The 15,635-nt window shown below is 35.7% G+C and overlaps 1 protein-coding gene across 4 annotated transcripts in view; it reads right to left on the bottom strand.

Annotated features, from left to right (window-relative positions):
• Positions 1-15,635, bottom strand: part of LOC136034973 (apolipophorins-like) — a 309,320-nt gene that overhangs the window by 190,126 nt on the left and 103,559 nt on the right. For 3 of the 4 annotated variants that reach the window (XM_065716535.1, XM_065716534.1, XM_065716532.1), the window contains exons 25-28: positions 14,362-14,537; positions 10,250-10,452; positions 7,340-7,729; positions 1,101-1,304 (exon numbers count right to left, since the gene is read on the bottom strand). The exons of the other annotated variant lie outside the window; for it this stretch is intronic. In XM_065716535.1, coding sequence (XP_065572607.1) covers positions 1,101-1,304; positions 7,340-7,729; positions 10,250-10,452; positions 14,362-14,537 — 973 coding nt within the window. The remainder of the gene's footprint in view (positions 1-1,100; positions 1,305-7,339; positions 7,730-10,249; positions 10,453-14,361; positions 14,538-15,635) is intronic. 4 annotated transcript variants of the gene reach the window in all.

The following is a 15,635-nucleotide window of genomic DNA, read 5'->3' as shown; positions in this document are numbered from 1 at the left end:
TTTTATTTGTTAAAACATCGACAAAAAAATATAATAAACTAACTAAATATATAATAATAAATATAAAACTACAATATAATATACCAAAAATAAAAATAATAATATAAATAATAATATATAATAATATTATATTATAATATAATAATAATATAAATAAATATAAAATTAATTATAATTAATAATAAAATATAAAAACTAACCATAATAATCAAGATCAACTGGAAACAACTAATAAGAGTAAAGTGATTAATTAATATTTAATGTTAATAATCCCTAGGAATTCGCTCTTTCTCCCTCCTCTGCCTCTTGTTTCAACAGAATAATACTCGATAGGCGTTTTGGCGACTCATAACAAATAAACAAAAAGGGAAATAATAGATTTACAGAAATCACACAAATAAGTATCACTCGATTTCTGGTAGAGTAAAAAATATTTAGGATGTCCACTGCCAAAAAATAAATAGAACTGAAGTCTATATTTTCACCATTTCGTGATTTTCACCATTTCACCCTATTTGTGAAATAGATTCTACAGCCAATTAAGTGCAAAATAGGACTGTGCATAATAGGACGGCACTGAAAGCGGCTTAACAGAAGCCTTTGCCGAAATATCTGCTTTGTCTTTTCACTTTGTCACCTGACTAAGAATCACCTTTGTATAGTTATGTCTTTTTCTTCGTTCGTTCTTCATGTGTCATCTACAACCAGCGTGATATCAGAACGTACTTACGAACAAATTGTTTTTTTTTTTTTTTTTTTTTAATAAGATCAATATCTTTAACACTTGGCTGTTTTTCCAGATTTTTCCTATTTATTCCTTAGAATATTGTCACTTAAATTCTTTTTACTTCACTCATACATAGAATAAGAGAAAATTAAAGATTACGAAATGTCTCCAAATTTATTGTTATGTGAAAGCCTTATAATTATTATTATTTATTTTATTATGTTTAAATTTTATTATACATTAATTTTTGCTCATTGAAGTTGGTATAACGACTATAATTATTAGTGCAGGGATAGTGATGTTGTAAATAAAATAATAGACTATCTCCTATACTCTAAAAGGATCTTATGAACGTAAAAATTATTTTTCTTACCCTAGAATCAATTCTAAATTCCACTTGGTCAAAGTCTTTGAACGGTGTATTTGCCAGAGCTTTGAAAAGCAAACTGTCCGTAGTTTCTTCAAATAAAATGTCTGTTTTAATCTCAGCTGGCTGACGGGAAGACACAGGGTTCCACTGTACAACAATCGAAGCATCATGCTTATTTGGTATACCCTTATATCTTGCTGATAAACTCTGAAAAAAAACATTAAAATCATAAATAACTTAAAAAGTCACACAGGCAAAACACGATGTAAGAAAAAAAACATAGAACAATAAAAACGTGAGAAAAAAAACGTTTATAATTATTTATTGGCACTTCTTGGCAGAAAAGTAGGCATTGCGTATCTTTCTTTAAACAAAATTTGCAAAAATTTCAGTAAGTGTAAAAACACAACCAAATTAAGGCAATCAGAGTCTCTGACACCCCCCATGCCTGCACCTGTCATATTCAACCTGTTAGAAAAAGAACTAGGCGTGCAACACATCTTTTTTTTTACCAAGTCATGCAATGAACTGTGGACAACAGTGAAAAAACACCCTGAGCCTGGCCTTCACTGCTCCCATCGTCTTTACTAATAAAACTAATAAGGTAAGTGAAGCTGTCCACCTGATCAATCTTTTCGTTACCCAGCGTCACCTTGTCATCTTCACTTATTCCTAGCCTTGGTGACTTAATCATCTTAACATCTATTTCCAAACCAACTCTAGCACCCTGAACTAGCAAAACCTTCAGAAGTTTATTCATTATGCTCAAACTTTCATCTGGGATACTCAAATCTTCAGCATAATCGAAATCCTAAGATGTTTTTCCAACCCATTTGATTCCGTGTTCTCCTTTGCTTTTCCTGTGCTCCTTAAGACAAAGTCAATCAAAATGATCCATATAAAGAGGGATAGAGCACAACCCTACTTAACTCGTGATTTAATACAAAACCAGCTACTGACCTCATTTCCTACCTTATCCTTAGCAGTGATATTCTCGTACGTAAAACTAATCACTTTAACGTGTTTGTTTGGTATACTATATAAGGATAAAACCTTCACTAAGGCTCTTCTATCAACAGAACCGAACGCTTTCTCAAAATCTATAAAACTGAGGACTAAAGATTTTTGATAGCTCAGGCCCTTCTCAATTATTAACCTAAGAGTGAAAATTTGGTCGACATGTATTCTCTCTCAATCTAAAAAGTATCTTATTACTTAGTAATTTGCTATTATAGAGACCAGGCTAATGCCTCGATAATTACCACACTCACTCTAATCACCTTATACAGTGGTTAGATTAGGGTTCCCTTAAAATTGCTAGGTACTTCCCATTTTTCAAAAATCATATTCATAATCTTCAGTAACTTATTTCTAATCTCTGAGCCACCATATTTAACAAACTCATTGGCCACACTGTCAGCACTTAGGGCGTTATTATTTTTTAATCCTTTTAGTACTGTCGCTAATTATTCCTCGCAAAACAAATATTCCTTCACCTACAAGGTATCACAAACTTTATCACTTTCCTCTTTATTTTTTTCTGCAACTCTATCTTGGATTAGCACAATCTCAAAATGTTCTGTCTATCTCTCTTTAATTCTTTCCTTATCAATAATTATGGCCCCGTTCCTACCTTTCACTGGGACAAGTCTGTGTTGACTTTATTATATTTAATAACATGCCATTACAATATTCTACTATTATTTCGTCTAGCTGCATTTTTCAGATCCTCGGCAATTCTATCCATGGCCTCCATTTCACACATCCTTAGTTCATATTCCAATGCTTTCTCCACTTTCTTCACATTTTTCTTGTTTACATATGATCTATCACTCATATAGTTCTTGCACAATCCCCTTTTCATCTCTATTAAACATGAAGCTTTTTCACCAATATTCCTAATTACGTTGTTAACCTTTTTTCCTAAGACACAATCAGCAACTTCACAAATTGTTTTTCTAAAATTATTCTATCAATCTTCTACATTGTCAAATTTTAAACTCTCCAATTTAGTATTCAACTGTTCCTGGAAAGTTCATCTCAAATTTTTATCCTGGAGTTTACCAACATCATAACTTTCCAGGAGGTAGTTACCCTTCTAAAATTTCAGCTTTAAACTGACCCTAGACACTACTACATGGTGACCATTACTTTAAACACCAAAAAGAGCACTCCTATATACCCTAGTATCTTTTATTGATCCTGCCAGTTTTCGGTTTACAATAGCATAATCAATAGAGTTTGATGTCTTACAATCATATGAATATCACGTTAACTTAAGGATCATTTTATGATAAAACACTGTATTCGTTAAAACTAGATTGTTATAACAACAAGAGCTAAGAGCTCATATGGCACTTGTGACGAGGCGAGAAGAGCTAAGAGCCAAGAGATCATATGGTATGAGCTCTAACAAAATTCTATGAATCAATAGATTGATTTAAAAAGGAAAATAAGAGGCTTAATGCCGGTCAAGATTTAAAATAAGAGCTCTGAGTCACAAAGTCCTTCTAAATATCAAAATTCATTAAGATCCGATCACCCATTCGTAAGTTATAAATACCTAATTTTTTCTAATTTTTCCTCTCCCTTTTGCCCCCCAGATGGTCGAGTCTGGGAAAACGACTTTATCAAGTCAAATTGCGCAGCTCCCTGACACGCCTACCAATTTTCATCGCCCTAGCACGTCCAGAAGCACCGAACTCGCCAAATCACTGAACCCCTCCCCCCGACTCCCCCAAAGAGAGCGAATCCAGTACGATTCTGTAAATCACGTATCAAGGACATTTGTTTATTCTATCCACCAAGCTTCATCCCGATTCATACACCAAGTGTTTTTCCAAGATTTCCCCCTCCAAATCCCCACAATGTCAAAAGATCTGGTCGGGATTTGAAATAAGAGCTCTGAGACATGAATTCCTCCTAAAAATCAAATTTCATTACGATCCGATCATCTATTCGTAAGATATAAATACTCAAATTTTCATGTTTTCCAAGAATTCCGGTTCCCCCCTCCAACTCCCCCGAATGTCACAGGATCTGGTCGGAATTTGAAATTAGAACTTTAAAGCGCAAGATCCTTCTAAATATCAAATTTCATTAAGATCTGGTCACCCTTTCGTAAGTTACAAATACCTCAATTTTCAATGTTACCCCCCCCCCCCAATTCCACCAAAGAGATCAGATCCGGTCCAGTTATGTCAGTCACGTATCTTAAACAGGTTTCTATTCTTCCCATCCAGTTTCATCCTGATCTCACCGCTTTAAGTATTTTCTAAGATTTCCGGTCCCCCCAACTGCCCCCCCCCCAATTACGCTTCATCCGGTTGAAATTTAAAATAAGATATCGGAGTTACGAGGTCCTTCTAAATATGAAGTTTCATGAAGATCCTATCACTCCTTCGTAAGTTAAAAATACGTCATTTTTCTTATTTTTCAGAATTACCCCCCCCCCCCCCCCCGCAATTGAGCGGATCCGTTCCAATTATGTAAATCACGTATGCAAGACTTCTGCTTATTTTTCCAACCAAGTTTCATCCCAATCCCTCCAATCTAAGTGTTTCCCATCATTTTAGGTTTCCCCACCCCAAACTTCCCCCAATATCACCAGATCCGGTCAGGATTTAAAATAAGAGCTTGGAGACACGATATCCTTCTAAAAATCAAATTTCATGGAGATCCAATCACCCGTTCGTAAGTTAAAAATACCTCATTTTTTCTAATTTTTCAGAATTAACCCCCCCCCCCCAACTACCCCAAAGAGAGTGAATCCGTTCTGGTTATGTCAATCATGTATCTAGGACTCGTGTTTTTTTTCCACCAAGTTTCATCCCGATCCCTCCACTCTAAGTGTTTTCCAATTTTTAGGTTTCTCCCTCCCAACTCCCCCCCCCCCCAATGTCACCAGATCCGGTCGGGTTTAAAATAAGAGCTCTGAGCCACGATATCCTTCTAAATATCAAATTTCATTGAGATCCGATCACCCGTTCGTAAGTTAAAAATACCTCATTTTTTATTTTTCAGAAATACCCCCCCCCCCAAACTACCCAAAAGAGAGCGGATCCGTTCCGTTTATGTCAATCATCTATCTAGGACTTGTGTTTATTTTTCCCACCATGTTTCATCTCGATCCCTCCACTCTAACTGTTTTCCAAGTTTTAGGTTTCCCCCTCCCAACTCCCCGCCCCCATCACCAGATCCGGTCGGGATTTAAAATAAGAGCTCTAAGACACGATATCCTTCTAAACATCAAATTTCATTGAGATCCGATCACCCGTTCGTAAGTTGAAAATACCTCATTTTTCTAATTTTTAAGAATTACTCCCCCCCCCCCCCCAACTACCCCAAAGAGAGCAAATCAGTTCCGATTATGTCAATCATGTATCTGGGACTTGCGCTTCTTTTTCCCATCAAGTTTCATCCCGATCCCGCCACTCTAAGTGTTTTCCAAGATTTTAGGTTTCCCCCCTCCAACTCCCCCCAATGTCATCAGACCCAGTCGGGATTTAAAATAAGAGCTCTGAGACACAATATCATTCCAAACATCAAATTTCATTAAGATCCAATCACCCGCTCATAAGTTAAAAATACTTCATTTTTTTCTATTTTATCCGAATTAACCGGCCCCCACTCCCCCCCCCCCCCCCAGATGGTCAAATCGGGAATACGACTATTTCTAATTTAATCTGGTCCGTTCCCTGATACGCTTGCCAAATTTCATCGTCCTAGCTTACCTGGAAGTGCCTAAAGTAGCAAAACCGGGACTTTAGGTTTTCCCCCTCCAACTCCCCCAAATGTCATCAGATCCGGTCGGGATTTAAAATAAGACCTCTGAGACACAATATCATTCCAAACATCAAATTTCATTAAAATCCAATCACCCGCTGATAAGTTAAAAATACTTCATTTTTTCTATTTTTTGCGAATTAACCGGGCCCCCACTCCCCCCCAGATGGTCAAATCGGGAAAACGACTATTTCTAATTTAATCTGGTCCGGTCCCTGATACGCTTGCCAAATTTCATCGTCCTAGCTTACCTGGAAGTGCCTAAAGTAGCAAAACCGGGAACGACAGACAGACCGACAGACCGACAGAATTGGCGACTGCTATATGTCACTTGGTTAATACCAAGTGCCATAAAAACATTGCAGTAGTCTGTAGCCATTACTTTTTTCTTTTCCTACAACAAATTTATCTAGGTTAGGATACCATCTATCTCTGTTTCTATAAATCTGAGAGCTAAAATCTAATAAAAACACCGTATTTCTACCTAGAACGCTGCCTATTTACTCCTGTAACTGTAAGTAAAATCTATCTGAATCACTAGTATCTAAGTCAGTCGGTTCTAGAGTGGCATATACTACTTAAACTAATACCCTGAACTTTATATTCGTAAAATGAGCGATTAGTATTCAATTATTGATAACTTCCCAGCCTAAATAACACTTTGCAGTTTCCTTATTTACCTTGAGCCCTTTTCTATGTCCCTGTCTATGTACCCCATCCTTCCTGCCCGAGTAAATTAAATCTTTATCACCTAATTTCATGATTCCAACCCCCTGGGATTTGAGTTTCTTAAATTATTAACAAGTTCAGTTCAAATCATCTGAATTCGTCAGTCAAAATGCCTATACGATAGTTATTTTTTCACATCGTAACAATCCAAGTTCCAATTTTCCTATTCTTTAAATCACTGAAGTTATTTTGAGCATCAGGGAAAGCAATGGAACCGGATACAGGATGGGGACCAATATATCTTCTCAAGTCTACACCGAAGCGGCTAAGCAGGCTTAGAACCGGACAGCAAGAAGTACCTAGGACCTCCAGTACGAATGGAGGCTTTGTGCAATCCTGGGCTCATCTTGGTCACAGCACGGTTCTCCGCACTTGTTGATTCTTTTCGATGCTATTTACTCCCAGGGACAAGATCCCCCCTGGTCCATTCCTTCAAGGGAGGTACCATACATATCTCTAGTGCTTTCCTCTATCACCACCTGTGGACGCGCTGGGTAGCATGGAGGAGGCTCCTACTGAGCAGTAGACTTATAAATCTACTATGACAAGCAAAAATCTAATAAATGTCAAAAATCAAATGGGACAAATAAATTCAAAATAGGACAGAAAACTTCAACTAAATTCTAACTTCTAAGTTCTAACAGTCAGTTCTAAGCTTCGAAATAGGACAAAACAGAAGAGTTGACCCATAAAACTCGACAACAAAATTAAAAGAATCAACCACTCACTTGTCGTCTATAGCCTTCAAATGGAGTATCTAAGGAAAGCATTGCTTCTAAAGCTTCCTTATTTGAGGCTTTAGCTTCAGCTGCCATATTGGTGTTACCAGCATAAAAGATATTGATCTTCTCTGAAAATTCAAATTTCCCCTTTTCCATTTCATTACTACTGATCAAAGTCAATTTAACTTCTTTCCAGTCCATTCGAGGTGCTTTCACGTGAATGAGACCATTAATGTTCGCTTTATTTCCAAGTAAAGTCAGCTTCCCTTCAGAGTCGAGGCTGATAAAACTTGGTCCTCTTTGTCCAGTGGCTGCTAGTTTGTACGAATCTGAGGACACGAGTAGGTTGAGGTTACCATCAATATTGTGGCCAAGACGTGGAGCAGAAAAAGTAAACTAAAAAATAAAACTAGATCAACCTAAAATAGCTGTTATAATTCAGTTTTAAAATAAAAAAAATCGTTATATCTGGTACACTATGTGAGCCTGGCAAGAACAAGAAGCATCATGATCAAGCAAAACGTACTGTATAGGAGGTGGATGGTCATACCTCACAGGGTGCAAGTCATTACGCTTATTTTTATTAGCAAATTTCAAAATTTGCTTGGGATAGGATTTAGGACTAATAGCCATAGCTGCAGGGGAGCCTAAAGGCCTTCTTCTAATAACAAAGTCCATACCAAATTTAAGAGCAAGACGAAAATTGGGGTGATAAACCCCTCTCCATGATTTTCCATGATAAGATAAACGTTGAAGAATATTTTATGTTATAATTTTCACAAGTTTTAATAAACTATTTAATTCTAAAACTTAAAACTTCTTTTATTTATAGGAACATGGGGAAGAATCTCTAGAATCTTCCTTTGGTTTACTTAATTCTATAGATATGAAGCTTCAATTTACTGAGGAACTGGAGGTGAATATACGTCTTCTTTTTTTAGATAGCCTGGCACCCTGGAACGCCATATGTTTTGAGTTCAAGGTATACAGGAAGCCTACACATAGTGACAGGTAGTTAGGTGATATTTCTAATCATTCTTCTGCTGTGAAGACAGAGGTAGTTTCTTTTTTAGTTGATAGAGTATGTTCAGGGCATATTCTTGACTCAGAGTTTGACCACCTAAAGATGTCTTGTTTGGAAACGGGTGCTCGATCTCTTGAATAAATCCTGTCATTGAAGGGCGTATTAAAGAGTTTACAAACATAGATGGAGACAATTCAAAAAATGAAAGCAAATTTGGTTTATCTAGGTCTTCCTTCTATAAAAGGGGTTTAAGACCAAATTGCAGGAAATCTAAAGAAAAATACTATTTTTACTAATTATAAATCTAGTAAGACTGTTAAATCAGATTTTTCTGGGTAAAGATCCCGTACCTAAGTTTAATAGTTTGGGTGTCTAGAGAATTACTTACTCCTACGATTTATGGTACATCGGAAGGACAGAACAACCTTACGGATAGAATATCTCAGAACTGCATTTGAATTGATAATGCCCTCACAAAGATGAAAAACCTGAAAATAATGGTTCAGCCCTTGCTGAGCACATTTATAGCCCTTTCTGAGCACATTTCTGACTACCCGCCTCATAACATTTTATTCGATCAGGCTAGTTTGATTTCACATGACAAGAGTGTGGCCTAGCAATACAGAGAGGGTTTTGAAATATATAAATATAAAAAATTTTACGTTTGGCTCTGAATAGCAAACTGATGATTTTAAAATAAGTCACTGTTATTTCGGTTTTATTAGACACGAAGCTGTTAACACAGGATAAATCCTGTGTCAATCTCACGATCACAAGGGGACACGTGCCCTCAACCTCTCAGATTATTCTTCAAGCTACCTAATTGAATTCATTTAACTAGCGAATAAAAGAATTTTTTATTAATTGAGTCACTAATATCCGAGAAGTACTGTTTTTGGCAGTCGGAAATTTTGGTGACTGGCTCACTTCTGAAATTAAGATTTTTGGCTTTTCAATTTTTGACTCTATTTATTGTTTTCTTTGCTTAAATATTGTTTTATCTATTTTTTTTATTTCAATATAATTTTTATTTTGTCTCTTTGACATTTTATCTATTTTTTTTATAGTTTTTTTACAATCAGTTTTTTTTACTGTTTGTTACTTTTTTTATGGTTCTCCGCGTTGCTTGGTTCTTATGTTCTTTAAAACTTCGAATTTATGCTTTTATTCGTTTTTTCTGTTTGCTTTTTCCGTGGTTTGTTTTTATCCGGTTTGTTTTCTTCACATTTTCGTTCAGAAATGTGAATATATTTCCTTCTAACTTTGAGGCTCAAACTATGCCCGTTTTGTTTCGTCAAGTATTTTCCTCGGCCTTATAAAGCCTCATTCTCGTTTTTTTCTTTGTTATGGCAGATCAATGTGATATACTAAATTATCTTTTCACTTATTATAAAAAAAAGGAATGCAAATGGCTGAAGATGTGAGAATGAGGGTTTAGAAATGTCCTTTAGCAGCTCCTGAGGGTCGACCTCTGAGGATCTTCCTGTATGTACTCTCTTATGCTGTCCAATTTCTTTGTATTGTCAGAATGACTACTAGGTGATAACTTAGAAGTCTTGAAAAACATAAAAATTCGTGATCAATTTTAAGAGTTATGAAATATAGAGGGAAGGCAGTCTCACAGATGTGGTAGCAACAAATCCAGAATTGAAAAACAGGACCATCTTTGGGAAGATGGAAGAATCCAAAATTCAAAATAAAAGCCCAGGTTATTATTTTTTTTTTTTGCAGATGAATTTGCTTAAGATGGCTTTTGTCTCTGTTTGTGATTGTTTCCAGCGTTTTTGCTCTGTTTGTAAAGTATGCCACTAGGCATGTGTGCTGTCCTCAAGCTTGTGTTTTTATGTATTTCTGGTTAACTAAAATATTTTATATTCTATTCCAATACTTACACGTCCAATTGTGGTTCTCGAACCAGTTGTATCAATTTTTCTTCCTAGGTCGATATGGAAAAGTCCATCACGAAATGCAGGAGTGAAAAATTTAATATCTGACTGTGCTGTGAATGTCAACTTCCGACTATCTACGTCTGTAAGGCGATTATCTGTTTCAAAGCGATATTCTTCGCCATTGGGGAGAGTTGCTTCTAAAGCTCCTAAAAATAATAATAATAATCATAATAGTAAATAAATAAATAATTACAAGAGGAAGTTTACTTTTTTGGACTTTGAGGAAGTAAGGGTATTATATAGTAGATTAATGTTAACAGTGATAGCAAACTAATGATCGATTTTGAAAGAAATAAATGCATGATTAAGCCAAACATCAAGGAAAATTCTAACCTGTGTTCCAGCTGCGATGAAAAATAATAATTTTAGTGACCAAGTGAAAAAGATGAGCAGGTTTTCGTAGTAGGAGAATTCATTTAAAACTGTAAAAATTTAAAATTCATTTTAAATTAAAAATTGAAACTCATTTAGAATTTTCCAAATTAATTTTATTCATTTTTTATTCACACAAAATGTGGCCCTGTGACAAAAAACATTTTTGGATGGTCATATGGTTCTTTTTCTTTGGTGTTTTTTCTTCTGTGAGCTACAGTCTTACATCATTACTGTAAATGTGCATTAGGTAATTCCACTGAAAACTAAATTTCTTAATTGTGTTGCGAGAGCAACACATTGGTTTTGTCCCGGTTTTTTTTTTCCTATGCCGCCGATCTCAGGTTATTCCTGGAAACTGGTAAGGGTCTAACCTGTGCGGTTTTTACGGAAAGTGTGGACCTCAGGCCGGATTGATGAATATGACATTACATTTTGGAAAGCTCCGTCTAACTCTTGCCTGGGGCCAAAAAGATGGTTTTTGCTTGTCCTCGAGCCAGAGCCTATGGTGTGCGAAGTGAAGTGGAGTTATATAGCCTATGTCAGAGAGGAGTATCTGAAGTTGTGCAGCCAAGCTTTCGTTTCATCAAACCATGTTTCTGCTTTAGAGTGGAAAGCTCCGTTCTAGCAGGCAAGCAGGCAGGCACCAGTTTCAAATTGAAGATGGACTAAAATCTATAAGTGTTAAATATATGCGGTAGTTCCCCGGCCCCACAGCCAATATATCTTCTTTGAGTGATAAATAGAAAAATTTACAGAAACAAAAAGTGAGATTTTCCCACGGGTCCGAAAGTGCTGCCATCTATTGTTTCTAGCCATTTCTGTTCGTGATTTCAGCTGACTTTACCATTCTTTTTTTTTCTACTTGGGATTGCAATAGAGAAATGGTATCAGATATACCTCTTAAACTTTAAAAGTTCTCTCATTGCTAAAGAAATTAGAGCTTATCCTTTGCTCCTTTCTAAGTGGTGGTGTTAGAAAGTTGGCCTCCGGCAAAAAAGTCAACTTTTGAACTAAGACAGATAGAATTTTTTTTTCAATGACAATCGATAGACCTTGATGAGCTGATCAAAGTATATGTCATCCATTTTTTGTTACAAAAATTCCTTCATGACATACACCAGTTTGAAAGTTTCAAGGGGTTGACAACTTCAGTGGTAAGGTACACACTTGAACCAAAAATAGGCCGATACCAATTGTGAGATATGTAGGGGACTTCCAAGCAACAGTCGATTATTAGCTTATAATCATCTTTGGCAATGAGGGGTTTGCAACTTTTGCTGATTGGTGTACCTATTATCTGTTTCTGGTGTAATTGATGGTAAGAACAACTTGGTTCCCGATTGTAAGACATGTAGGGGAGTTGTAAGTAATAATCGGCTGTTAGGCTACAATGACTTCAGCGACAAGGGGTTTGGAACTTTTGCTAATTGGTGTACCCATAATTTGTTTCCGGTGAACTTGGATGTATATCCCGGGAGAGGGACTTGTAAGTAAGAATCGGTTGCTAGAGGAGGCTCACGAGGGGCAACAAATTTGTGCAAATTGGTACACATCTATGGAATCAGGGACCCATAAATTTCCTGTAATGACTCGCCATCCAATAATAAGCGATCCTGGATGGCGAGTCATTACAGGAAATTTATGGGTCCCTGATGGTATTTTGATCCTGAAAAGTTACAGATAGCTTTATAATACCAACTAGATTACATAAGATAATGTTCCAAGTTTCCATCCATCACGATGTCTACGATTGAAAAGTATAAAGTTCAACAGGCTGCAAAGTGACATTTAGGGGCCTAGTAAGTAATAATCGGCTGTTAGTGTGGACCTCGGGCCGGATTGATGAATATGACATTATATTTTGGAAAGCTCCGTACGACTCTTGCCTGGGGCCAAAAAGGATGGTTTTTGCTTGTCCTCGAGCCAGAGCCTATGGTGTGCAAAGGATAAAGTTCAACTGGCTGCAAAGTCAATTTAGTCCCTTCTTCCAATTTTTTTTTTTTTCAACCCTGAGGTATAGCCTTTGATCATCTGATTACTGATTGTGTTATTCTTTGTCTCTCACGGAAGAGGGACTTGTAAGCAAGAATGGGTTGCTAGAGGAGGTTCATGAGGGGCTACAAATTTGTGCAAATTGGTGCACATCTATGGTATTTGATCCTGAAAAGTTACGGATAGCTTTATAATACCAACTAGATTATATAAGATAATGTTCCAAGTTTCCATCCGTCACGATGTCTACGATTGAAAAGGATAAAGTTCAACTGGCTGCAAACTCAATTTAGTCCCTTTTTCCGATATTCTTTTGCTGTTGTTTTTTCAACGCTGAAGAATTTGATCATGTGATTACTGATCGTGTTCTTCTTTGAATATGCCGTTTTGAAAGCTTTGATAATTTTGACAACTTCAGCATTTAACCGATAGCGAAGAAACAAAACCAAAGTGTTGCTCTCGCAACACTTTAATCGGCAAAGCCGAACAAAGGTTGCCGCAACACTTCACGTTGCCCAGGCAACGTAGGTCTAGTTTCCATTTCGGCTGTATTTTCTAAAGTGAAAGTCTGCGTTATAAAAAGACAGTTTCAATTAACATTTTTATGGGGGGTGGGATGGAGGTTGGGGTGAAGATTTATTCAAGAAAATTAAATTACAGAAAAGATGTCACGCATATAAAATTATACCACAATATTTCGACCTTAAACTTAACAGAGGGTTTTCGTTTCAACAAGAAATTTTTCCTGCAATCCAGTGTGCTCATTTTTTTTTTTTATTTTTTTTTTTTTTAGAAGTAATTTATATCATTTTGACGATTGGCCAACCAGCTCAATGTTTCTGAATTCATTTTAGGCAAAATATCTACCAATTTAGAAGAATTATCAACTTTAATATAAATTTTTTTATTGTACCAAGTAATCAATTTGTTCAACATTGGTCTGTTAAATAAATAAATGAATGCTCTTTTTTGCCAATAGCACACATCACACAATAGCACATAATAGCACACAACTAGTAGCGGATGTTACACAAGAAGGTATAACACGCAATAAAATGAAATTAATATAAAAATGAATAGTCAAAATGAATTTCTTATTTCAAGCAGCGTTCCACGCAGCATTTTCAAGAAGTTCATCTCTGTAGTGCTAGCAGTGAGGAACAAGCGAGTGGACGAAAGATACCGTTTTTATCCCTTTCAGGGACGAGGACAAAGAAATCAGTATAGAAAAGTGAGGACTCTTCTATGTGTTCTTGGCCAATCGGGTTGTAGTTCTTGAAAATCTGATAGAATTTTCCAATGGGAATCAGAGTTCAGGCAGTTTTTTTTTTCTTTTTTTTTAATATCGTTAGGAGTTTGGTGTAGGCATAATATTAATAAATTCGTAATAATTCCAATCATTAAGATTAATTCTCTCATTTTACCGATGGACCAATTCACTCAATGTTTACTGTTTCGTTTTAGGCAAATTATTTGTTGAATTTCTTACCTTTAAGATCAATTCTCTCATTCTACCAATTGACCAATTCACTCAATATTTACCGTTTCGTTTTAGACAAAATATTTACCAATTTGTTGAATTTCTTACCTTTAAGATTAATTCTCTCATTTTACCGATTGACCAATTCACACAATATTTACCGTTTCATTTTAGACCAAAATATTTACCAATTTGTTGAATTTCTTACCTTTAAGATTAGTTCTGTCATTGGACTTTGAATTTGATGACCGGAGTCCAAGGACGACTTTTTTGGCGCCAGGAAATTCCAACTCAAATCTTGCTGTATGGTCAGCATAAAATCCACGACCTAAAGTTCCAGCCAAATGGGCATTATACTTGCTTCCAATCACATTAAGACCAGCTCTGAAATATAGATAGATAGAAGATTAATTCATCTGCTTCTTATTTCAGCTCTTTTCCAGTAAATACCTTCCCATTAAATCCCTTCAAATTCTACTTGAGAGATAGAGAGATAAAGAGGGATAAGACATAAGAAAGGAAAGAACAACTAAAACGAACCCAAGGGCCAAGTTCATATTTCAGATTGAAAAAACATGCCATTAGCAAAAAAAAAAAAACAATGCACAAAAAACTGAATAGAAGATGCAATTAAACAGACTAAATAAATAATTAGGTCACTGGCCTACCCAACTTCCCTTTTACCTACGATTATAACAGCTTCCAAAGTTTGCGGGGAGCAGGTTCACTATTTAAGGTCTTTATTTTGTACACGTCTGTTAATTATGTAAGTTGGTTTAAGTGACTTTTGCAGGAATAGTTAAATATACGCTATACAAATAAAAATACGAAAATACACAGAACGCATTATTAATAACATTCTAGTAAAAATATATGAATATATTAAATCTATTTCTATAACTGTCTTAGCTGCATATCTTTAATACGAGAAATACAATAAGCTACAGCTGCTAATATAGTAAATTCGTAAATGATACACATGGTTTTGGATTCTTGGGTTCCCATTAATACTGATTAGAATAATGAAGAGTCCCGTGTTTGAAAATCGAAGGGCTCAAGAGCAATTGATCCACAGTGGAAATCCCAGGACATTTCATTCAAAATAATAGCATCACAAGACGTGACTGTATTTCAGATATGAGCACAATTTCACACTACTGTAAAATTTATCGTGGCATTGGTAAATGACGTAGAAACGAGTTTTATATATAACCAGCAGCTGAATCGTTAACATTAGCCTCAGATATGACTACTACTTCCCTAACAACCTCAGCACGCGCCGGACTCGATTTTTGACTACGAGGCAACATCTGAACCTCGGATTTTGGAATGTAAGGACGATGAGCCAGATCTCGATTATTATATTTTATATATATATATATATATATATATATATATATATATATATATATATATATATATATATATATATATATATATATATATATATATATATATATATATATATATATATATATATAT

The sequence above is a fragment of the Artemia franciscana genome, chromosome 13, assembly GCF_032884065.1.
Source record: "Artemia franciscana chromosome 13, ASM3288406v1, whole genome shotgun sequence".
Taxonomy (NCBI): Eukaryota; Metazoa; Arthropoda; class Branchiopoda; order Anostraca; family Artemiidae; genus Artemia; species Artemia franciscana.
This window is presented reverse-complemented; position numbering and strand designations above follow the sequence as displayed.